Below are 24076 nucleotides of genomic sequence, written 5' to 3' on the forward strand. Positions count from 1 at the left end.
TTGAACCCCGATGACCTGAAGCGTGTCAGGGCTAGTCCCGACTCAGGCGTCCCATTGTCCTGCGGAGACCAGCGTCTTCATCCCTCCCCGCCGTCTTGTCTCGCCCCTGCGTCTCCGGCGGAGGGGCGAACAGGGGCGTCGAGACAATAGTCACCTCCATGACGCCATGGTGGCTGTTGCGATGCGGTGAATCGGTATCTTCCTACGAGGCAGCATCCCCAGACGTTCCCCAGGCCGGTGTAGAATGACGTGGAATACGCGGTCTTGGCCCCCATCAAACGCGCGCAATCGAGCACCCCAGAGTGGATGTCCTCGTCGCCAACGGGATAGCTTTTGAGAATAACCTGTGCTGAGAGCGCTCGGGGCGAAATCTGCGCGGCAGGTGTGCGCCGAGTGAGCCAGTGCTTTTGTGTGTCAAAGCTTGTGACATACCTGAGGGTGCACATCCTCACGCAAATACAAACGCCGCCTCTGACATGACCTAGATGGGCCGGTTATCAAGGACGAAATCGGGTAGTGTGACTTCGAATTACAAGTGATGCATGCCACACAGGCATCCAAGCACAACTTGGACTTCCAAGAGTTCATCCCAATATTCGTGGACCTCAAGACCGCACATGAGAGATTAGCGTCAGAGCGGGATGCTTCTCACAACTACGACTTACGAGCCTTACGGAGCAGAGCGGACCCTCGCATCGGCAATGTGTGATCGATATTACCGAGGGCAGCGACCAGGATTTGAAGTGCAACACGGCTAAAAATCTACTCAGCCTTACTGATTCCGGTGTCGAATAGGCGAACACAAAGTGCCGACATACCAACGTATCTTGCCGCTCTAACGACAGGGAGCTTCGAAGCTCGTGAGACTTTGCCGTGTCGTCAATGAGACAAGCATATGTCCACTATACAGAGCGTCTTTCGTGAGTAAAAACATCGTTCAGACCACTTACAGAGAACGTTTGCGTACCTGCGCCCATGGCGTCCATTGAGCCGACGACACGTCGCCGCCGTCCTCGCCGACTCCACCACTTCGGCTCGCTCTCTCAAGTCACAGTCTAACGCGTGGACGGTTCATATATCAGTCCAGCCAGAATGGGAGGCCAATTCGAGCCGTCGACTTACCGACGCACTCAGCAACCTCGAGAGGTAAAATCAACGCAGCCCCACACCATCTACCCAATCGCGAGTCAGACAACGCCGAGTTCTTTCTGTAAGACAGCTTTCGTTAACTACTCGATCGTTTGGATCGTGTACGCAGGACGCTTGCTTACCTGTGGCCCGTGGCCTGCACTCTTTGTCGCCGAATCGTAGCGCAAACAACGCGACATCCCGCAAAACCCAGCGCAAAACGGAGACGGTTCCTGATATTCATTCATAGGAGTGGCCCTATATGTGACCTTGCAGCCCATAATGATAGGCGTACGGGATTCCTCCTAGATGGATTCGTCCCAGCCTGCGACGGGGTGGACGCGACGTCTCCTGCACAGTACGCGTTAGTACGAGCTCGCTGTGTCGCTCTTTACGCTCGTAAGTCGTTACCCGTACCTTGCCAAGTAGTTCTGCGATAGAGACACGCATGTTCTTTTCAGAGATCGTCGAAAGCAGGGAGGGCGACGAGAAGCTGGACGATGAGAGCAGCGTCGTGGCACGTGCGCTTCTACTTAAGTCCCGTATACCAACTTACTAAGTGAGTTATACAGTTTCCATTTCGGTCGTCGATCAAGTACTCGAAGTGCCGCCAGTGCTGGCGTGCTAACCTTGCTCGTGTTCTGCATGTGCGGGTGAACGTTCATGATCCCCCGATGGTGTGCAATGTTGGTGCAATGAGACATTTATATTTCTGTGAGCACACTCTCCCCCACTCGTCTTGTAATGTACATACTACCATTACGGCTCAATTGACCACCATCTCTTCCCTCATGTACAAGACAAGTTGTCGTACTTGGCCTGTACGTCCTTGAATAACCTCTCGTATCGCTGCCAAATTGCGACGATGGAGCGAAGATTGCGATGGATGGCCCTCCGAGGTTCGTCGGTGACGGCTTGAAGCCTCTCCTCGCTGATGATGGGTTGCTCTCCCTGCCTGCTGCTTGCTGCCGCTGTTGCTGTCGCCTGTCGGCGCCTGGTGTTCTCGTTCCCTGTCGCTTGGAAGCTCATGTTTGGCTCTCTGCTGTAGCCCTTTGTGCGTGCTAGGAGCTAGGGTGTTGCTCCTGAGTGCTGAAGCTTGCTGCTGGGACGGGCTGCGAGTACCACCGCGCGAGAGACGATGCGCTCGTAAGCAACGTATGAAGCCCCGTCGACGAACTCACGCATTGCTGTGCTCCGCGTCTCTCCTGGACGACCTTTGTACAGTTCGCGGTCCATCAGTCTATGCTCAATGCCTGATCTCATCGTGGACTACGCTCGTATGCTCTCGCACCATTTGGAATCCCGGATGATATGCACACAATGCATGCGATTAGCATGGATGATCCAAATCGTGGATACGAAACCAAAGACACAAGCGCTTCTATTCTGTACTGGCGATCGGTCGCTCGAGCTGCAATGCGCACGTCCTTGTAGCATGTATTCAGGTATCCCAAATATATAGTTCTGATTTCTTCGCGGAGCTCTCGATGGACTGTGATTGCCAACGATGTGTTGGCGAGTCTTGTCAGTGAGGGATCCCCCACTAGTTCGCCCCTCGCCTTCACTCGCTCAGACTGTACCGTCTACTTGGTTGTCCACCGCGAGGGTCGCGATGTTGAACGTAAAGCATCAAGCATTGCTGTAATAGGTGAGCGGAGGAGGCCAACGAGTCATTACTCACTGCTCGTCGTCTCGACTTCATTGCGCGCGACGCCGACATGGCGCGAGTGGATATGCTGGCTGGTTTGTCGCGCACTCAGTCCGGATCCATCGCCACCCTTCAGCCTCCAAAACCTCCCGCCCTACCAGCAACGATCCTTGAAACTGGGTGACCACCCAAGACTCAAACACCTATGGGCACTGAGCGAGTCCGATCTACCTGCACATGCCGCATGCGAACAACTTGCCACCCGGGAGGAGCGCTGTAGAGAGCGCTTATCACGGTCTTCGCCGGAGGATAGGCACATTCGTCTTACAGAATTCAAAGCTTCAACACCTTCAAACTCAAGGGAAAAGCTACAATGTTACACTGCACACACACGTCGCTCGCTGTAAGTGGCTTGTGTAAGATGCGATAGGGCATAGATTCGAACGGACATGACTAGAACTGATGGGAGCACGACAAAGACCAAGTAACTCTTCATACACGCATACTCGTACAGACCAGTGACACTAGGCGACGAGACCAGGGTAGAGATAAGGTATAACAGAAACTAATAATATAGACCAAAGAGACGACACGCGAGGACCATCCATCGCTTACACGACGTTCGACTCCGGCTGTGGAGGACAACAGTCAGCGCATCGCTGCGTACGGAGGACAATGGAGACAGACCTTCTTAGCTCTCGACCGGGGCTTAGCGCTCACGGTGGACTTTGGCTTATCCGTCGCCTTGGCTGCTGCCGCCTTCGCAGCGGGCTAGCGGACAATCGACAACGATCAACAATCCTGCATAACACAGTGAACACGAGAAGCACGAACCTTCTTGGCGTTTGCCTTCGTGCTGGTGACCTTCTTCGCGGGGGCATCCTTCTTCATCCGCTTCGAGGGTGCGGCAACAGCCTTTGTCGTCGATTTCTTGGCCGCGTCAGTAGCCTTGACAGACTTCTTTGCGGGTGCTGCTGCAGCCTTGGTCTTCTTCACGGTGTCAGCCTTTGCAACGGATTTCTTGAGAGGCTTAGCAGCCGCGGCGGGCTTGGTGACCTTGTCGGCCTTCTCCTTAGTTGGCTTCTCGCCAGCGGGATGTGCGTTCTACAACGACACGTCGATGAATGGATGTTGAGACGACGCGATGAAACACTAACCTCGTTGGCGGCGGGCTTGTTCTTGGGTGCGAGCTTGACCTTGCCAGAAGGTCCCTTGGGGAGGGCGAAGATACCCTCCTTCTCGCCAGATGCGATAGCGCGGTTAAGATGCGACGCGTTCAAAGCATTGTTCTCGAGGTCAAGCTTGTACTTCTCGCTGATGTACTACATGGCAGTCATAGGTGAGGACAGGATGTGGCTTGGTACCATATATGGTTGCATACCTTCTTGATAGTTGCACGCGACACACCTGTGCGGGCTTCCTCCTTGTGGTCAACGATACATTCCTACGCGACAACAGTCAACGACACGTCAGCATACACGATAAAGGAGCTCACCTTGATCATCTCCTTGAACGAAGGGTGAGCGGCGCCAGAAGGGGCCTTCTCCTTGCCAGCCGCTGCCTTGGGCACCTTCGCCTTAGTCTCCTTCGGCTTAACGTCCTTGGACTTGGCAGCCCTGGGCTTAGTGGTACTCGACCTCGTAGTAGTCTTAGCAACAGCCATCGCAAGAATAGGTAGTCGGTTTAGGGTTAAGGGGGTGCGGGGCGGGGAGGGACTAGAGTTGCGGCTAGGGGAAATGTGGGTGGCACACGCGCGACCCGCGCTCTTTATAGTTGGGACGCGTCGCGGGTCACGTGCGTGTCGAGACGCGTCTTGTTGAATGCGAACCTTATTTCGCGCACACGCGCCTGGGCGGGAGCCACCTCGCCTGGTCCGTGCGTCTCGGGGTGTGTCCTGTGCTCGGGCACTCACCCTCCCTGCCCCCGCACCTTCCCTCCTCGCCTCGGTCGCCGTTGGCGGCGATGGCTGGCCGTCGCGCACCCAAGTGCCTTCATTCTCCACGCGTGTTGAGCTCGTGCAACGTCTCGCGAGAGGACCCACCGCGTGTATGCAGACAAGAATCACTCAGTCATCCACGAGGACGGTTAACGCGACGTCCAGGTCCAAAGCGCGCCTGTCATTCTTCATTGCTGCCCAGCGGCGCGAGGTCTCTCAGGATAAACACAGCCTCTTCCACCCGCATTTCCAGCACCGTCAGCTTCTCCCTCTTCTTCTCCCACTGCGCGATCGTCTCCCGCTCGTTGCGCGTCAGCAACCGCTCCTCATCCTGACTAACATCGCTGCGTTGCCGCTTCTCTAGCACAGGCTTTACCGCTGGGTCCTCCTCCTCTGCTTGTCGTCGCATGCTGATGTTGTATAGCGTTTTGTAGAGATTGTCCAGGATAGTAGCATAGGCTTTTTGGAGGTCGACATACCTGCGTGCCGCCTTGTGAGTCTGTATACCAATCGTGCACACTGAACCACCGCACCATAGATAAAACATACGCGTCGGATTTCGATCCGCACTCTTTGGCACCTCTTGCAGGCTGATAATCGAGTTCGCTGACATTGCGGACAGCAGCGGGCGGACGTCCTTGTTCGCCATCATGCCGATTTTGGAGATCTGCGCCCTCGTCATGAGCCGCGGCCGCCGTCCTATAGCAGCGCACGCACCTGCTTCTCGTCCATCTTCCCTGTGTCCAAGAGCAGTCGGACAACCCTAACGCCGTCGTCCCCGTGCCTCTCCCGCGTGACAGCCTCCAAGACGCGTCGCCTGAGGCGCCTGCCGACGATCTCAAACTCTACCTGTACCTTGGATCCGCTCAGCGAGACGAAGGATGCTGCTCGGCCTGCTGGTGTTGGGTTATCTGCGGACGCGAGAATGCCCAGGTAATCCTTGAGGAGGGTAATGGTGTTGGGCTTTTTGGATGAGGGCAGGACTAGCCCGGCAGACAGGTCGTCGTCGTCAGATAGCTGCATTGCAATGTTGGCGATGGATGTCGGATCTAGACGTCATGGAGATGAACATAGAGTGTGAGGTGTGGATAGATAGGTGGTACCTGTGCGGATGTCCGTGAGCCTTCTTTGCTTTGCTTCTGTGGCTTTGAGCGTGGCGCGCACGACCAGCCCTGCGCACTCATTGAACCGTTCTGTTGCCGCGGTCTCTACCAACTACGGTCATCGTCAGATAGGTCCGGATGGGAACCCAATCAACATTACCTTATTTCGAATATGAATGTTCAGCTTCTCAGAGTTGATACGGAAGTAGACTTCGTCCTGCAGGCAGGCACGATTCAGTTCGTGATACGAAGATGGTACACAGGGGGACGCACGTCGACTTCATCCTCTTCCACGGCTTTCCGCTAGCGTGTCTCGTCAGTGAGTTTGAGACACCTATCGATAGATAGCACGGAAGCCTACCTTCGACGACCGCCCCGACTGGTCCTTCGCTTTACGTTTCTACAAAGCTATACGTATTATGTTGCATGTTTGAGTCACAGGGACTGCAATGACATACCATGCCAATCTGCTCTGCCTCTTCCTCCTCCCGCTTTATCCGAATCTCTGCCGTCTCCTTCATCTGCTTCAGTTCCTTCGCGGTGGGGAAGCCTGAGATCTTCGCCTTCTCTTCGGCCTCATACCGGATGCGCTTATCGCGGGGTGAGAGATGAGACAGGACGGTAGACGGTCTGAGGTAATGGTCATCGACAAGCTTATGTAGTGCTTGCGAGTACTTGGCCCGTGCTGGATTATGCGTCAACAGCAGTGACCAACGAGGGATCATGAAGTGGACTGACCTTTCACTGGGTCGTAGATGGCTAGACGCGAGATGATGTCTGGCGGGCGCAGCTTGCCATGGTCCAAGATCAGCTGAACGATTTCCGCGGCCTGTAGAAGGAGCGTGAATTACCCTGCACACGTCTCGACAGCGAAACACCGCACCGCCTTCCCGAAGAGCTGCTCGGTCTGCCAGACGTACCGCCCGAAGCGCAGGCGCGTGAGGCACTCGTCGATGTTGAACTCGAGGACCTCGCCCTCGTCGTCGGACTGCGCGTGCCAGAGTACGTTGTGCTGCACGAGCACAAGGATCGCGGCGCGCACGGTGCGCGGCTTGAGCCCGGAGAAGCGGATGATGTGTGGCAAGGGCATGCGTCCGCGGCAGAGCAGAACGGAGGCCACTTTCTGGCAGGCGTGAGCGTTGGGCGCATTGGGTCGCTGTGCATATGTGACTTACTGCAGTTAATGGCCCGAAATGCGAGCGGATAATTTGTTCGCAAAGGCGTGTGGTGTCTTCATCCGCCATTGCAGGGGGTGCAGATGCAGATACTATGTGGCCAAAGAGAGAGATGCAAGTCGTTTGACTGACAAGGACGAAGACTGCACGACCGCTGCCAGTGCCCCGGGCGAGTGAAGAGATGCAAGCCAGTCGAGTCGCGCAAAGGACGGGTGAGATCACTTTCCGGATCTCGATCGAGGCACCCCAGATCAATCGTCACAGTCGAACTGGTTCAGCTCTCCATCCATCTGAGTCTCCGCTCTGCGTCGTGTTGCTGCCGTCCAGACGGTCCACAACGTGAACTCTGCCGCTTTTCCTGTTGGAACGCACGCGGAGGCAACTACCAGCAACAGTGCTGCCGCACCTTGCCATCCACAAGCACTGCGAGCAGCCCGTGTCTAACGCCGTCGACATCTGCAAAGACCCTCGGAACTACCGGTATGTCCGCAAGCAGTGACTTCGGGAGAGACGTACTGAAGCTCGTGCCGTCACAGTGCCTCAACTTATCGTTCGCCATCCGGCAGACGATTTGTGCGACAGCCCGACACCCGGCGTGATTCTGTATGTCTACTGCCTTCTTACCTGTGAGACGAAACTGAAATCCATACCATAAGAGTTCATGAATGCAGGACGGATCGCGTCCCAACCACGCATGCGGTCGATACCGATGAACTGGCCGCCGTGGTTAGCATGTCCAGAGACGAAACGCGCTCGTGGGCCGAATGCGAGATCGACAAAGCGAACCGTGTGGCCGACGAGGCGCGTCGAATCATTGAAGATAGTCAACTGCGGATGAAGAGACTTTGCGTGGTCCTCAATTCCACGACTAGCATCAACCAGCTCCCTGACGAGCTGCTTGTCGAGATCCTCCGCTACGTCCACCCCGGGACGTCCAATCTCGACTTGAAGCAGTTGATCAGAGCGACACATGTATGCCAACGATGGCGCGTCATTGCCCTGAACGCTCCGCTTCTATGGGCTGCCATCAGGTTCGATATACATCACCGTACCCGGCGTATCGACGCGGCAGAGATGTGCATGCAACGCTCCCGAGATGCCTTGCTGCATGTCAACATCGATCAAGATGCTTTCAATTTGGCGATGCGACTCCTGTATGCTGAAGACCACCGGATAGCTTCTCTACGCCTCGAATCCCGAACAGGAAAATACGAGCTGTCGCGGATTGCGCCTAGGTTGAACTCGATGACGATTTTGGATACGCTGGAAATGACGATTCGTTCATTCAGGAGTGAGGTCGGCTTGTATCTACCTTCGCAGTGTTCCCAACTTCGGAGGATCTGGATGGAGAACGTTCGCTTGCGTGTGAGCACTCCTCTCACCAGTCTAAACCGTCTCGAGCTTTCGACTCCGGTGGAAGACCTTGCAGGATGGCTCTCCCTCATGAAGAACTGTCCAAATCTCGAATTCCTTTCCCTGGAGCAGACGCGTCTTTCGCTGCAGCCGCCTGCATTCGAACCTGAAGACAGTTCGGATGAGGGGAGGGTACATCGACGCCAGGTTATGTGTAATCTGCGCACTCTCAAGCTGCGGCTCGACCTCGACTGCATGTCCGTCATCTTCCAACGAATGGTGTTTCCTCAGACGACGCGCATCACATTGACTGTGAACTCCGTTTCCCGAATACCATCGGTGGTGGCATCCACCATTGCGGTAGTCAGACAGATGTCTACTTTTGACACTCTCGTCTCGTCTACCCAATCCATGCATGTTATGGGGATGCTAGACATCAAATTATATGCTTGGTCGACACCGGATGGCTCAGGCGAGCCTCTGTTGCGGCTCACAGTCCCAAATCTGCCAACGCGCCCGGGGCAGACGGCTCTGGCCATGCGTCAAATTACGGAGCCATTGGCATCGTCACCCCTCACTTTCCTGTCCCTCGATCCTACCTGGAACGATGGACTGGATGCACCTACTTATCTAGAATTGCTCTGCCGATATCCTCTTCTGCAGGAGCTCCGAGTGATCCACGAATACAGCGTCTTCCCAGTTCTGGCTGCTCTCCGGGGAACCGTCGCGACCTCAGGTGGTGTGGTATGCGTGGAGCTCAAGATTCTCCGCATCGTCCCGTTGGACCTTGTCGAGACCGCCAAGGAGGTCCTCGACCTCCTGCAATACAGGAGTATGCGGGGTTCGCGACTGAGGGAATTGCACTTTATCGGCTCTCATGAGTCCATTGTGGATGCCGCTGTCAAGGAGCAGTTGAGGGGTCTTGTAGACGTGTTCGGTTTTTCTGACGGCGGGAACTCCCTGTTTTATTGGCAGGTATGTTTGCAGCCATCCTATCTGTGACGTTGGCTTACGTTACGCTCAGTAACACTGAATTCGAAGGAAGGTCGTCGATTGATCGGGCAGGCCTACGCACTTCTTTTTCTCGATTTTGACTGCAACACAGTCGCAATGATTCACTCACTATGACTATCAGTTGTACCACCACTTTGCGCCATGCAAGCTACCATTCGCTGGGGCCGAACAATCCAAGCGGGCGCTGTTTGAGTAGTGTGTAACGTCGAGTATCTTTGCCAATTAGGATGGTTAATTCGTTCAGGTCACCCTGCTCGCGCCGTCTTGTACCTCTACTCACCATCCAGCCAATCGCTTCCTATAGACCACTGCGTCGCGGAGGCTCTGCAATGGCATTTGAGGACGGACTGCATGAAAAATCTGGTGTCGTTCAGGGCTGCAGCTAGCTTCCTGAGACGACGACAACCGTATTTAAACACTTTGAATGAAAGCCCGAGATTTCATATCGATATGATGCTCTTGACAGGCATAATTATGTGATACCCTGCGCCCATTATTTACGTAGAAGATGGTCTCTGTGGGCAATCTGTGGGTACGTGCGTGTAGTCACTCAGAGCGACACTCCTCCTCCCCCTTCTCCTCCGCGAGTTAGTCTCCCATCGGCAGACCGCAAATACGACCTTTTTGGAGGGTCGGTCGATTGTCTCGCTAGCAGTTTGTAGTAGGCTACGGTAGAGGAGGGCACCGGCCCGGGCCCACACGCGGGCGCACGCACCGTCACGGCGTCACGGGTCACTGTGCACGCCTCCATGCGCAAACACTGACCAAACACTGACAGTGACAGGCATCGATTCGTTGGACCGAGCGCCTACCAAGCGCATACTTACCTACCATCCGCAACCCACGAAGCTCAGTGTAAGCTCCAGTTGACTTGCGACCAATATGCATTTGCTGAACTTCTCATGTTGTAGGTGGCACGAAACTGACAGATACTGGCTTTCTGCCTTTGGAAACGCCGCGTATTTGGGTCCACGAACCCGCAGTTCTCGAATCCGACTCGGAGTACACTTATCGCAGTATGCCTGAACACTTACTACTTTCACACAGTCATACTCATGCTTTTCTTACTCAGTGCTCAACATACTGTGATATTCAACTACAAATCTGTAACAATGAGAGCTTGAGCCGACCCCTAATACAGTGAGTCGGAGTCAGCACTCCCCCTGATGTAACCGTGCGCTGAACGAGTCAAAGACTGGTGGACTGCACGATGGAAGACACAAATTATGGTGCATTGGATAATGCTACCCTGCGTACGATTGCGAGCATGTCTAGGAATGAAACTCGTTCGTGGGCCCTCGGCCAAATCGACAACGCTAGTCCCCAGGTTGAGGAGAAGCGACGCGCTTCTGAACCCTCTCAGCGGCGTCTGAGGGATATCCATGTCATCCTCAACTCCTCCTCCCCTGCCAATCAGCTCCCGGACGAACTGATCATTGAGATCATTCTCATCATCAAACACGATGACCCACGCTTCCACACCCGATGGATCAAGACGACGCATGTTTGCCATCGCTGGCGTACGGTCGCATTGAACGCTAGTATCCTTTGGAGCACAATCGACTTCAATGCCCTTCATATCCGCGGGGAACTCGACACGGCGCAACTGAGCCTCCAACGTTCCATACCCGCCGCGGTGGACGTCCGTGTCGCGTTAGGCTGCCCCAATAAGGCTTTGAAGTCTCTAGCAGGACAGGAGCACCGCGTAGCTCACCTGCATATCTCTAATGTGCAGGTCGAGAATCATGAGCTGCAGACCGTTGCGCATCTTTTGCGTGCGCTGACTCACCTCGAGAGTCTTGATGTATCGGCCTTATGGACCCCTCATCCTCTGGGAAGGAATGGAGTCCTACATCTATCCACCGTGCAGGCCGCCAGACTTCGGAAGCTCGCGCTCACGGACGGCATCTCTGTGGACGTCGCCGGTCATCTCGGCAACCTGACGTATCTCAAATTATCCGCGCACACACCGGATTACACGTCCTGGTTCTCGTTGATCGACTCTTGTCCATTGCTCGAGTTTATATGGCTGCAGGCCTCCTATGTAGGGCTATCTTCATCTAGACAGCGCCTCTCTGACGACGAGGTCATGGCTGGAAACTCGAGCCACGAGGGTGTCCCTTCCCACACGGTTATGAGAAATTTACGCACTCTCAAACTTGAACTACAGCTCAAGCCCACCGCCTCCGTCCTGCAGAGATTCTCGTTCCCTCAAACAACACGTCTGTCGTTTGACGTTGGGCGTGACGAATCGATACCGTCGATGGCACCTGCTCTCGCAATGCTCAAGCAGATGCCCACATACAACTCCCTTGTCTTAGCAACACAATCTCTTGACATCATGCTGAGCGGGCTGTACTCTCGCATTGCCATCTGGGCCGACCCCCGACCCGGCAGTTCATGCAAGGCGCTCATGCGGTTCGCAATGTCGACTGGCGCAACTAACAACAACACGAATCTTGCGGTCATCCGTGAGATACTCTCGATGTTCTCATCCTCCCTATTAACGTTTCTGTGCGTCGGCTGGACCCCCTTGGACCTTCCACTCTGCCTACAAATTCTTCATCAGTATCCCCTGCTGAAGGAGCTCCAAATCGGCGGTCCACAGAACATCGTAACCATGCTCAATGCTCTCCGCCCGCAGGCCGCCCCGACCGCGGATTCCACCGTTCCATGTCTAGAGCTTGACGTCCTTTACCTCACAGTCGCAAGAGGAGGAGGAAATACCAGGCTGAGGCAGGGGGTCGTGGCGGCTGCTCTGGACACGCTACTCGCCCGAGATGCGCGCGGAGCACGGTTGAAGGAGTTGCGCCTAGTGGACTTCGATCACCGCACGCTCGAGGCGAGCACCGAACTCGTGGAGCGTCTGAAGGGTCTTGTCGGCATATTAAGAGCCTAGATGGCGCTGACACGCTGGACTTCTGGTGAGCCCGGGCCCCGGATCCCTTGCATCATCGAAGGGACAGCGTTAGCATACGGTGTACATCTTCACTGAGCTGCTGTTCTCAATGCCTGTAAACTATCGTGCATCTTCACGTTGAGCGGTCCGTCGTGACGCGACATTGCGAACGTTACCCGGGCCTGTACAGATTACGACTTATGTGTACGTTCATGAGCATCGGATACCGCCGGAAATGTATGCGCACGTATGATACTGTAATGCCAAATACTCAAAGGCCCATTATATTCAGACCACTGTACTTATTACGACCAGAGAGTGCTCTCGATGTTGGAGTTCACAATCTCGTAAGTACGTACAGACGAGTGGCTCGTGCTTAGTCAGCATACCTAATACTCTTATACAACTTGAAGCTTGCTACTCTTTTGTATGTACCTTACGCATTTGACAGAGGTCAGACAAACGCGATACTCAATCGTTGCACGTTCTCTCCGCGGTCCCTAAGTTACGAGAAACCTCAACACTCGAGACTCAAGCATTCGTGTGCCACGGACGCGTACCTCGATCACGTGGTCGTTCACTTACACTGGCACTCACTGGCACGGTGAAGTCTGGGTATCGTCACTCCTCAACCACCATCTTCGTCTCGCAGGGTCCCCTCATCAGACCCCGTCATGCTTCGAGGCAGCAGAACATTCAAATTCCCCAACGCGGCTCGGAACCTGCACAGTCAAGTATCCGCTCCGGTCAAAAGCAGGGCGCGCGCTGTGCTAGTGGCCTCTACTGCTGCTGCGTCTGCTGGGATTGTCTGGTATTCGACTCGGGGGACAGTCCACAATGACGCACCACCGCCGACTGCTATCTCTGGCAGCCAGGAAAAGGCTGCTTCGTCTTCCTTGACGTTCCCGAAAAGCGAAGATAAATTGGAGACACTTGTATGGGGTTCTAACAAGTGCGCACCCGCATTGTTGCCTAGACGGACTGTATGCTAATGAAATACATGATGAACGTAAGATCACATACTCTGTCAATTGATGCAGAATCCCCCGATTCCATTCGCGCACCGGCAGTAGCAGCTTGGCTCGAAAATGTCGCGCTACGCGAGCTAGCGTTGCACGAACGACACGCCGCTTGCGTCGACGCGCGGGGAGACGTGTACCAGTGGGGTAGCGGTTTCGAAGATCGCCCCGGGTCTTCGTCGGGACAACCGACCCGTACATTGCGAGGAAAGGTGCGTATCTGTTCCCAGGTCGAATTGCGCGACCTCTGACATCATCCCAGAACATCGTCCGCTTGCAACTTACGCCGACGCGCGTATATGCACTCTCTGCATCCGGACGCATATATGTTCTCTCCTCTTCGTCCGGCCAGCAGGTGCTCCGACCTGGCGCGCCGACGCCGGCGAGCTCCCCGTGGTGGGGTACAGGTTGGCTGTGGGGCGAGGAGGAGGACAGAGATTTTGCAGAGATCGTCCCGGACGTCAAGCTGAGCTGGGGAGAAAAGTGACGTAACTTCTACGCGCATTTATCATGCCTTCCTGACTGACATTCCGCAGGTTTGTCGCCATCGCGGCAGGTTCTGACCATTTGCTCGCACTTACGTCCTCTGGGCGCACGTTCGCTCATCCGGTAACGCTCAAGGCGAACACGCACGGACAACTTGGGTTCCGGAAGTTCGACATCCCTGCGCCTGCCTCTGCGGAGCACTCATTCGGCCACGCGCGTCTCCCGGTCGAGCTGACCCCGAAAAGCATCGCAGACCCATATGCGAAGTCAACGCCTTCCATCCGACAAGCACCCTCTTCCAATGAAGTGAAAGACGCGAACACAGAGCTCCTCGCGAGCCTCGACGACAAGAGTATCCGGTTTTCAGACAAGCTATCCGAAGTGCCTGCGCTGCGGGGCATCCACGTTGACGGGATTGCAGCGGGTTCGCGGAATAGCTTCGCGAAGACCACAGATGGACGAGTGCTTGGATGGGGCGCCAATGAGTTTGGGTACGCATCGTGTTCTGCGTGTGGTCTGCGAGTACCCTGATCGTGCGGCAACGTGTAGGCAGATCGGTCTGGGCAGGGAGGTGACGCTCGACAGCATCACAGTGCCGACGGAGGTGATCCTCTGGCGTTCAACACCAGCGGGCATGCGCACGACGTGCTTGGATGTGTACGCTGGTGGCGATCTGACGTTGTTCAAGGTCGAGAGAGTGGACGGCAGTGCGCTGCCGTACATCGACGTGCTCGCATGCGGAAACGGCCAGTTCGGCGGCCTGGGGAACGCGCAATTTAGCAACGCACAGGGCACCCCAGTCCGCACACGCAACGTGAGCGGGCTGCTCGAATGTGTGTACTATTCCGATTCGTTCTATCAGACGAGAGACTAAGCGACACGCAGACAGCGAGAAGCACAACAACCTGCAGCCGATCATGCCGCACGATATTTCAGTCTCGCCGACAGGACATGTCCTCCTCACGCTGGACACGCTCGCGCGCGGCGGGCCCGGGGCGACTGGGCGCGACCTGCTCTCGTGGGGCGCGAACTATGAGTACCAGCTTGGGAACGGGAAACGTGGAAGTAGCGCATCTCCGACGGCGCTGCAGGGCGCAGACGGTGCGCGGTTCATGCTTGCGCGGAAGAAGGCGAACGAGGTCAGGGACCTCCAGGGGAAGGTATGGAAGAGGGGCGTCGAGGTTGAGCAGACGGCGCTGGCGGGCTGGGGGAATAGTGTGGTGTACTGGAAGATTCGTTCATGAGGGTTCGTTCAGAGATCGGCAGTGCCTCCCCACTCACATGTACTGTTGCGTCCATAGTAGGATACGGCATCCCGGTGCAACCGGGTCTGATACGCCGCAATTCGGTTGGATCAAGACATTTGGAATTGCTGGAGCGGCGTCACACATCGTGTCTTGCCTGCAGTCAAGTCGCGTGCATTCCGCTTGCTGTAATAGGCTTATGCACCGCCGTGGTCGGTGCGTGTGTGTATTGTTATTACGCGCAGAGGTGCTGCAGCTAGGCTGTAGCCTAGGCAATGCTATGTCTAGATGCTTGTGTTCAAAGTGCCAGGACAGATTTTGGGGACGACATACGCTTCTCTCTCAGAGGACCCCCTTCCTCTTCAAGTTCACGGCAATCCAGGAGGTATAGCGGGGCGTCCTGGGTCCTGCGATCTAGGTACACAGAGATAACTTAGCTCGAAGTTTAAGCCCTTCTCGGAGCCGAACTACTTCAAGCTTCAAGTTTCAACGTCTCATTACGAGAGTTTCCCGGAGTCCTGCGGGTGGACTTGTCTACAACTCTGACCACCATGCCGCGCATGTCTGTAAGTGGCAATTGTCATGTGTCTTTCCGTACTTCCTAGTCGCACCGTGGAAGGGGCCCATATCTGCCATGAGGCTTCGATTCATGCGGCTGAAGTCGACATGCGCAATCGCGACTTCGTCCTAGTCCAGGGTTAGTGATTACAGCACAAACGACGATTGTTTTGTGTACCATCGAAACGCCTTCGGGGAAATGCCCTCCAGTGGAAGACAAGATATCGAAGGAACTCAATCTGACTGAGTCGGGGAGGGGGGATCGGGCACGGGTCGGGCAATGTCGCCTTGCGGACTGCCTATTCGGGAAAGGACATTCCCTGCGTGCCTACGGTGCGCTCGCCATCGTCGCCTCCTTTCTTCCTCACCTCCACCTCGTGTGGGCCTCGCAGCTCTCTCCGTCTCCTTGTATACTACACCCGTCCGTCTTCTCTCTTCCACTCACACCACTTCGCCGCTGACCGTCTCGCAGGGATCCGTCGCGACGTCCAGGTCGCAGTCGCCCGATCCCATATCCCAATCCCGGCACCTTTCGCCCAAGCGGTCCCAGCCTCCCTATTCCTAGCACTGTCATTTAGTCACCCAACACTTTCAGTAATCGACTCACCATGTCTTCAAGGATCGCTAGCCCAGGGATACGCTCCCCATCCTCAACCACGTCTTACGATTATATATCGGCCAGGTCCGCTGCGGGGAGCACCTCCTGGGCGGATTCCTTCGGCACAGTCTCGGACGGCTTCTATTCCGACGAGGAGGAGGTCCTATATCGGGTCTCAAGCCTTTCCTCGTCCATCGTCTCTGGTATGGTCTCCCAGCACGGTTTGACCAGCGGTGCTAGGTCGCCTGCCGTCTTCTCAGACGGCGATTACATCGTCATGAGCAGGGCTCGCTCCCCTGCCAGCTCGGATGCTACGTCCTCTGACTCCCGCGGAGAGATCGAGGCCGAGCTCTCTGCAGCGATCTCGACGCTCAGCATCTCCCGGGGCCCTACCAACGCCCCCACCCTCACTACACCAACAGCCACACGCTTCAACTTGCACCGCGCACTCGGAATGCACCCCGTTCATTCCGCTGGACCGACCGTCCAGCCGAGGAAGTTCAAGAAATTGAAGGCGAAGAAGATCGCGGCCGCCCAGCGCGAGCAGGCACCCGCGCCCGCGGACGCAAACTACTCGGACAAGAAGGACAAGGGGAAGAAGAGGAAGGAGCGCAGGAAGGCGCAGAGGCTCGCGGAGAAGGCCGCTGCCTCCGCCTCACCGCCCGCTTTCACGCAGGCTATCGAGGCTACGGAAGCTGGGCTGGGCGAGCGTCCCATCGTCGACGACGTCTCCGAGGCAGGCGACCTCGCGGTAACTGGAGCTTACGAGGACGCCGTTAGCTTCATAAACAGGTCAGTCACGCACATTTTGTAGCCCCATGACATCTAATCGAGCGATCCCCCAGTTTCCTCTCCAACCCGACTGCAAAGTCGGGCGCCGTGCATTTGCGGCTCCTCCAAGCTCTCATCGTCGAGCTCGGGCTCTGCCCGTCCGCGTTTAGTGCCGCATCCCCTCTCTCATTCCCATCGCTGCCCTCGCTCCCGCATTCCATGCGCGCGGCGAAGGCGCTGCTCAAGTCGCAGGTCTTCCTGAACGTGCGTGACTACCTCGCAGTCCGCAGCCAGGGTTTGGACGCCCTCCGCCGTGTCATGCACCGCGACCGCAGCTCGCTGATGCGCGAGATCCGCTCGGGCAAGAAGATGCCGGTGAAGGCAGTCAAGGATGCGGGCTTGAATGTCCTGCTCGTCACTTGCCACTGAGCGTGAAGCTCATGCTGGCGAGTCACTCCATTCTTGCCGACCACGCGTCTGCTGCACGCGGAGTGTCATGTACTATTGTCGTAGCATGTCGTCGGACTCCCTTTACTGTTCACGGTGCACGCGCGCTGTCTTTCGTTTCTCTGCACCCATCTAGATCGTCGCGTCCATCCCGGAAGCACCACCTTGCCTTTGCCCTCGTCCCTCTCTCCTCCCGCTCAAATCCTGTACATTAGTCGACATCGGCATCCTGGCTTCCGTCGCTGCTGACGCCCTTCCTTCCCGCCCCCATTCCTCGCCGTCTCTTGTCCGTTGTGTTGTCTTGCCCGTCAGCCTACCGGGCTGCGCTCTCTGCTCTCCGTGCAGTGACTATCGTTGCCATCACCCTTTCGTTACCACCCGCCTGGCCCGCTCTGTCGGACGATACGATTGGTAATGTGTATGTGTATGTACTCCTTTTACGTTGTAGATGCGTTTTTGTGTTTTTTTTTGAATGTACGATAGGCGTAGTTGTGAATGAAATGTGTACAGAAGGTTCCGGGCTCAACTCATGCGTTGTTAGGGACATGCAAAGGGATTGTGTGACAGTACTCGTAGGGCGTTGACTTCGTCCCGCTTATTGAGTGCGGCCCCGATAAAGCAAATCCCGACTCGGTACACGCGACGAGCGCTTCTGCGTGGTACGGTTGCTCACTAGCGCTCACTACCAACTACTTGCAGCTACTTGCCAACTACTCACTTCGTCGACATGTGCTAGGCCTGCTTTCTTGTCCTCTGTCGTATCCTTCGTGACCCAGATCAGGCGGTCGAAGCAACAAGCCAGCCCTGAGAAAGATCGTTGTCGACGTGCTGCGTAAAGAAGCCTAAGCACCAGCTCACGGCTCGAAAGCCCAAGGTCAATTTTGTATACAGAGCACCCGCCGAGATGGGTCTGAGGTTCGGGCTCAATTTTGCGGTACGTGATTGTAGAGGTTGGATGTATAAGAGATTTGCTCGGAATCATATCTTGTTCAACATAACCACGTATCACCGACGTCTGGCTATCAAGCGACTTGGGACTGGGTCACTGGGAATGTTTCTAGTCGCCGGAGGACATTCTTTGCTGTAAAGCATGCATGAGACAGTCACTATCGCTCACGCGTAGACAGGTCAGCATCATTAGAAGACCGCCCTCAAAGAGGCCTTCAAGATCTTCAACGTCTGCCTAGGAGAGACGTCAGCACAAACGACCGCCAGTGCCACAATAATCGGTGGGTCGTTCCCTCCGTTGACAAGGCGTGCACCTCCATATGACGCTTGACAACTTCTTCAAATGCCTGGTTGATCATCGCCTCAAAAATCCTGACACGACACCATCCTACGTTGATAGATGCGATCATGCATCCTGGTCGTAGCACCAGCCTCCGCAATTCCGATGCACACTGCTGACAATGGTGTTCGGTCCATAGTCAAGTATCAACCGCCAATATGCGCGGGTCCTGCCAGTGTGTATTCGCTTTGCGGCCTATGATAGGATGCTGCTCTTAATGTACCGCAGTGTGACGTGCTGATGCCAACGTCCCCAGTCAGATCTTGCATTCCTTGACGAACACGTCAACTCATGGATCTGATCCATCCGTGGCCCACATCTGTTGGCTCCCAGACCTTCTGGCCGTTGCGAGGCAGGGGAGGTACATCCCTTCTTCCTTTCCCAGTTACCCCCACCCCCCTCTGAGGATGATGTCGCTCCTTCACCTCAACTTGCGCTCCTTCACAATCCTTTCATTCATTGCCCTGCAATATGTAGCCGTCGTCTCTGGGGAGATTCGGACGATCGACGACACGGATGGCGATTCTGTGACTGGGGCGACTCCGACGTACTCCAACGAGGACTGTTGGAACAAAGGCCCGGACTGCTCGGCGTGTACTTTCCAGCCGGACCCATCGCAGGCGCACTACGGTACATGGCACGACACGACGTCGAATGTGTGTAACAACGCGTACGTCAACGGCACCTCGAGTCATAGCGTCGCTTTCGATTTCACTGGTACGGTTTCCCGGCATGCAAATCACCCTCGGCTGTAGTCTTGACGGAGCAGCTCATACACAGGAACATCTCTTACGGTTTACTGCATAATGATATCTCAAGGGCCGACGGCGGAGTTAATGAACCTGACCTTCACTCTCGACGGCGAGACCAGTACCGCTGCGTTCCCACAGAGCGTCAGTGGAGCCACGTACGGTTACCAGTACAACTACTCCGTGTTCAGCCAATCGTCCTTGAGCAACACAGAGCATTCTTTCACGATGGCCGCTATACAAGGGACGTCTGCATCGGTTCTGCTCTTTGACTATGCTCAGTACACGTATGTATATGGGCGAAGCATTCCGATCAGCGTATACTCACGGATTTTCTTCTGAAGCTACGAGGAGCAGATTGCAAGTATTATGAGCCCAACTCCGAGCACCATACCCGCAACGAGCTCATCTCAAACGACTTCAACACAGACCTCGAGTACACCGAGCACATCATCGTCTACTACGGGTACCTCCACGGCTCCTTCCTCCGAGCAAAGCAGCACGCCATCTTCGCAGCCCGGGAGCACTGTTACATCGAATGGTCAGGTGAACTCCACTGCGGCTCAACATCATGGTCAGTGCTGTGCCACTGTGTCGCAGCGGTAGGCTCACTGACCCGGGCTTCAAAATCCTCAGATGTGACTACATCCGCCAGCACTAGTTCTTCCACGACTACAGTGGCCGCAAACTCAAAGTCAGGCAACGGTGAGTAGTCACGAATCTTCGTGTTGGGAACGTTGTGTATAACAGTCTCCAGATCCGCCCGTCAATATGAGTGTCGTGGTTGGTGCTGCAGTGGGGGGATCCGTCGCGGTGATTGTGATTCTCGTCGTCGTGGTCGTTCTTTATGTTCGATGCAAGAAGGGGGCTCGGGTCCGAATGTCTCCACCCAACACCCTCCGTAAAAGCCGCTACGACACTGTCTTCGAAGACGACGGCGATGGCGATGGCGATGGCGACGAGCAGCATACACCCACTCCGAACAAAGGCAAGAGCCCCGCCCGCAACGGTGTCAAGTTCGGTAGCGCGCCGCGACGGAGTCGGCCAGTCATGATCTTGACCGACCTCCGCGCATCGCACGGCTCCATGCCCAGCTCACACAGGTTCAACAGAGACAGCGAGGTCAGCTCCGCGGGCCTCCTCGGCACGCTCTCCGCTGCTGGATCTCTGTCTGCGGAGGTGGACGCGCGGTCGGTCATGCGTCAAAGCTCGGGCAGTAACCTGCGGATGGGCGAGGAGTCGTCTGGATATGGGGCCGAAACGGACGTGCCTCCTTTGCCCTCATCAACCGAGTCGTACCCCCCACCACCGACGATCGAGCAGTCGTCTAAGGGCGGGAGCACGTCAACTGCGGAAAGACGGAACGGGACGGTGTGGCAGACGCAACTCGCGACATTACGCAGCGAGATGGCGGAGGAGATCGCGCGGCTTCGCGAACAGACAGAGGCGATCACAATGGTACCGCCGCCTGCCTACATGTAGCGGCTCGTTTGGTAATGTCTCGCCATTGTACCGTGTCACGCTTGGTGCCGTCATTGATCGTCTTGTAGAAACCGAAGCATTTAGTAGTTGATAGACTTGTGGCACATTTGTACACATGTCGTAAATATTTTTGATCAGGGGTTACTAGTGCACACATCGCTTTTCGTGTCCTCTGCGCATCGTTCATGTCTGTGTTACTGGATAATTCCGCTCGGGGGTCATTGGAACGCTCTGCGCGTGCAAAATAATATTCCGAGGGACGCCGACCATGCGCAACGCATGCGTTCGCAGTTGTGCTTCGTCTGGATATCGACTCGGACCTCTTACGGTCCATTTGTGCCTTACTTTGCGGACCCCTGGGCTCTCCTCAGTGAGCCTCCGAGTCGTTATGTAGAGGCAGATGAAGCTTCTAAAAGGCGCGCGTCAAGAGCGCTGACCTCAAGCACTGCAGTGCGCTAGGAGTCCGACTGCCATAGGTCGCGTTGACCTACTTAGAAGAATGCGGCAACGGTAGAGTCCTTTCATAGTGTCGCCGTTCTCTTCATCGCTAGAACTGATGGGCAGTCTTTGCTAGTTGTGGACTCGGAGGCAAGGCTGTCAGTGCATGACCTCGACCACTGGCAGTCAGACCCAACGTTCGAAACTTCAACGTCGACTGCATGCCAAGCTACTATCTGCATTTTCATCAATGATGGCGAAGCAAAACAACCCGGACGATTTGGGTATTGTCTCTCCAAAGTGGGTACGAATCCCGCGGTGCACTGGTCCTGTCGTTCAACCGTCAGTTGAGAAATTGGTACACCATTGGTTCCGGTGATACGTGACTGGGCCATCTAATTGACGGTCAACCCTCTACCCAAGTACATACGATGGGTAGGATGATATATCCAATCCATGGACAGATAGGTGCTGATAATATGCGCACGAGCACCTATCGAACGCCCTGCGATGTGTCACAACTCGCGTTATGGTCGCACGGTGTCCGTGAATTGGCAGATCTGTGTCTCCCTCCAGGCAGGAAGAATTTTGACTATTCCGCCACCACTGATCTCACGTTTCAATGCTAGATACAAATGTTCTGGTCCTATACTCGGCAGACAGCTACGGACTCAGCGCCGCATCCCCACGCCGGAATCCTCTATCTCATCACACTCAGCTGCTAAGGCCATATGCTGCTGGCATGTACATGTCTCCTATTCTTTGCTCTGCGGTATGTGCTGCACGTCTCCGGAGAGACGCGGTTCATCGACGACACGTATGGCGACCCCGAGATGGGTATAATACCGTCGTATTCTATCGCCAACTGCTGGAACAATGAATCGAGCTGCCCCGGATGTGTCCTCCACCCGGACGCATCGCAAGCATACGACGGTACATGGCATGAGACAACGTCGAATGAATGTAATGGCCAGGATAACAATGCGGCTGGTCATAGTGTCGCCTTCAATTTCATTGGTGAGTCGGCACGGTATTGCATGACGCTGCGATGTATGGCTTATGCAGTGCTTGTGTCGAACTCATGGCCTCAGGAACTACTCTTACAATATTTGCTATCACGGTATCTCAGGGGCCGCAGTCGTGGCAAACCAACTTGAGCTTCAATCTCGACGGCGAAACCAGTTATTCAACGTTATTCCAGAGCTCCCTTGGCGAGACATATGAATTTTCCTATGCAGTACCCGTCTTCAATATCTCGTGGTTGGACAATGTGTTGCACACATTCACAATGACAGCATCGCAAGGCACAGCCGCATCGACTGTACACTTTGACTATGCTACCTACTGGTGCGTCTACTTCTAGTACACGGCTTTCTACGTACGTCAGGTGGAACTCAGATCGCTCATTACCACTTCTCAAGGTACATCTCAGGTGAGCCGATCATTGCGCCATCAAGTAGTTCACATACTGAGTTGAGCTTTGCACAAGGGTCGAGTGCGGCAGCGACCTCCCAATCGAGCACTGGGGCGTCCGAGTTGTCGTCTACCGGTTCTGACATCAGTTCGATTGCACACGTCACTTCATCCTCCACCTCCGATAGCAGCAGTGCGCATGACGTTTCATCAACTACCAATGCAACCACAGCCAGTATAGACACTACAAGTCGCCAGGGTGTGTTCAACGTTCTCATTCAATTAAGTATTCAGCTAACCCACAGTAGGTACGCACACTGGCGCCATTGCTGGTGGTGTAATCGGTGGGGCTGCCTTCGTTGGCCTTTGCCTCGGGCTCATGATCTATCTCCGAGGACGGCGAAAACAGAAGAAAACAGAAGAGATGGACGGGAGCGCAGGGGATCCATTCATATCTCATCCATATTCCATGCATCAAACTTCAGCTACGCCGTTGTATACCGAACGTCAATCTGTGCCCCCGGCTTCGCCGCAAAGTAACACTACACTCGAGCCATCCTCAGACGATGACAGCCTCTTGCGTGACGTCCAAAATCGTACGCATGCAGTTCCCTTGTACGCGCTTCATGGCTGATCGCTGTACTACAGCTCACAGAAGTAGTACGCAAGCAATCACACCGACTAGCTTCATGGGCTCCGGGGTCGAAGCAGAACTGAGGACAGAAATTGCGACGCTGCGGGTGCAGATGTCACGTTTACAATCGGAGACGGAGAGGAACCTGCCCCCTGCATATTCCTAATAGAGTGGTCGAGCCTACCCTATGGCTCGCCCGGTCATTAGTGTGATTGCATGTGATCAGGTACAAGGGGTGGTAGCCTTCCTCATCGGAGAATTAGCTAGATACACACTCTCATTTTCGACCGCAACTGACATCGCGAAGATGCGAAGAGCCCTGTCGAATCGTCGACGACTCGAGTACATTGTGAGCAACTGTGCCAAACGCTGAATCAACACTATCTGATGATATCCTCTCAGCCTCCAGCCACATCGAAATTCGCACATTGGCAATCCACCGCCTTCAAGTGCATGTCTTGGGCTCGTCTGCCTTCAGTAGCTGTTAGCGTTCAAACAAGGGCGGCATGATTGACACGCCTCTGTTCAGACTGTTTGTTGCCGTCTAGTACGTATACTAGTAGCAACTTGAGCCATGATTCGTCGACCAAATTGAAATAGGGGTGCGGAGTCCACCGTGATGCGCTCAGCCTCAACTGTCATGATTCGGTGACACTGATCCAGGCTGTATGTACCGGTACTAATCTTGGCGCT

General features: G+C 55.2%; 9 protein-coding genes across 9 annotated transcripts; 6 read left to right on the forward strand and 3 right to left on the reverse strand.

Annotated features, from left to right (window-relative positions):
* Positions 1 to 727: 727 nt before the first annotated feature.
* C8Q71DRAFT_199328 (uncharacterized protein) lies at positions 728 to 1645 on the reverse strand. The gene is made up of 5 exons (XM_047916943.1): positions 1546 to 1645; positions 1272 to 1479; positions 1123 to 1208; positions 968 to 1055; positions 728 to 902 (listed from the first exon to the last, which is right to left on the reverse strand). The coding sequence occupies exons 2-5, from the start codon at positions 1370 to 1372 to the stop codon at positions 836 to 838; spliced, it is 342 nt and encodes a 113-aa protein (XP_047783390.1). The 5' UTR covers positions 1373 to 1479; positions 1546 to 1645; the 3' UTR covers positions 728 to 835.
* Positions 1646 to 3120: 1475 nt separating this feature from the next.
* C8Q71DRAFT_732450 (uncharacterized protein) lies at positions 3121 to 4504 on the reverse strand. The gene is made up of 4 exons (XM_047922261.1): positions 4272 to 4504; positions 4158 to 4220; positions 3934 to 4098; positions 3121 to 3880 (listed from the first exon to the last, which is right to left on the reverse strand). Exons 1-4 carry the CDS (start codon positions 4437 to 4439, stop codon positions 3569 to 3571), a joined length of 708 nt encoding a protein of 235 aa, XP_047783391.1. The 5' UTR covers positions 4440 to 4504; the 3' UTR covers positions 3121 to 3568.
* Positions 4505 to 4586: 82 nt separating this feature from the next.
* On the reverse strand, positions 4587 to 7200 carry C8Q71DRAFT_732456 (uncharacterized protein). The gene is made up of 11 exons (XM_047922262.1): positions 6991 to 7200; positions 6699 to 6938; positions 6554 to 6644; positions 6274 to 6500; positions 6177 to 6215; positions 6089 to 6118; positions 5976 to 6032; positions 5816 to 5927; positions 5430 to 5761; positions 5246 to 5379; positions 4587 to 5191 (listed from the first exon to the last, which is right to left on the reverse strand). Exons 1-11 carry the CDS (start codon positions 7057 to 7059, stop codon positions 4894 to 4896), a joined length of 1629 nt encoding a protein of 542 aa, XP_047783392.1. The 5' UTR covers positions 7060 to 7200; the 3' UTR covers positions 4587 to 4893.
* An 84-nt stretch (positions 7201 to 7284) lies between these two features.
* Positions 7285 to 9553, forward strand: C8Q71DRAFT_903458 (uncharacterized protein; the record flags this gene model as incomplete). Its single annotated transcript, XM_047928821.1, has 4 exons — positions 7285 to 7470; positions 7527 to 7593; positions 7647 to 9318; positions 9479 to 9553. Exons 3-4 carry the CDS (start codon positions 7723 to 7725, stop codon positions 9551 to 9553), a joined length of 1671 nt encoding a protein of 556 aa, XP_047783393.1. The 5' UTR covers positions 7285 to 7470; positions 7527 to 7593; positions 7647 to 7722.
* Positions 9554 to 10624: 1071 nt separating this feature from the next.
* C8Q71DRAFT_852916 (uncharacterized protein) lies at positions 10625 to 12256 on the forward strand (the record flags this gene model as incomplete). The annotated part of the gene is made up of 1 exon (XM_047926877.1): positions 10625 to 12256. The coding sequence occupies one exon, from the start codon at positions 10625 to 10627 to the stop codon at positions 12254 to 12256; it is 1632 nt and encodes a 543-aa protein (XP_047783394.1).
* A 527-nt stretch (positions 12257 to 12783) lies between these two features.
* C8Q71DRAFT_199570 (RCC1/BLIP-II) lies at positions 12784 to 15022 on the forward strand. Its single transcript, XM_047916944.1, has 6 exons — positions 12784 to 13208; positions 13271 to 13487; positions 13538 to 13758; positions 13812 to 14252; positions 14311 to 14594; positions 14647 to 15022. Exons 1-6 carry the CDS (start codon positions 12931 to 12933, stop codon positions 15003 to 15005), a joined length of 1800 nt encoding a protein of 599 aa, XP_047783395.1. The 5' UTR covers positions 12784 to 12930; the 3' UTR covers positions 15006 to 15022.
* Positions 15023 to 15841: 819 nt separating this feature from the next.
* On the forward strand, positions 15842 to 17527 carry C8Q71DRAFT_199636 (uncharacterized protein). The gene is made up of 2 exons (XM_047916945.1): positions 15842 to 16953; positions 17007 to 17527. The coding sequence occupies exons 1-2, from the start codon at positions 16172 to 16174 to the stop codon at positions 17359 to 17361; spliced, it is 1137 nt and encodes a 378-aa protein (XP_047783396.1). The 5' UTR covers positions 15842 to 16171; the 3' UTR covers positions 17362 to 17527.
* Positions 17528 to 18808: 1281 nt separating this feature from the next.
* Positions 18809 to 21007, forward strand: C8Q71DRAFT_199661 (uncharacterized protein). Its single transcript, XM_047916946.1, has 5 exons — positions 18809 to 19384; positions 19448 to 19703; positions 19761 to 19990; positions 20053 to 20121; positions 20174 to 21007. Exons 1-5 carry the CDS (start codon positions 19075 to 19077, stop codon positions 20896 to 20898), a joined length of 1590 nt encoding a protein of 529 aa, XP_047783397.1. The 5' UTR covers positions 18809 to 19074; the 3' UTR covers positions 20899 to 21007.
* Positions 21008 to 22067: 1060 nt separating this feature from the next.
* On the forward strand, positions 22068 to 22892 carry C8Q71DRAFT_719940 (uncharacterized protein; the record flags this gene model as incomplete). Its single annotated transcript, XM_047921325.1, has 4 exons — positions 22068 to 22353; positions 22428 to 22683; positions 22724 to 22768; positions 22826 to 22892. The coding sequence occupies 4 exons, from the start codon at positions 22068 to 22070 to the stop codon at positions 22890 to 22892; spliced, it is 654 nt and encodes a 217-aa protein (XP_047783398.1).
* Positions 22893 to 24076: the final 1184 nt, after the last annotated feature.

The sequence above is a fragment of the Rhodofomes roseus genome (genome assembly GCF_022264815.1).
Source record: "Rhodofomes roseus strain CIRM-BRFM 1785 chromosome Unknown C8Q71scaffold_2, whole genome shotgun sequence".
NCBI classification, from domain to species: Eukaryota; Fungi; Basidiomycota; class Agaricomycetes; order Polyporales; family Fomitopsidaceae; genus Rhodofomes; species Rhodofomes roseus.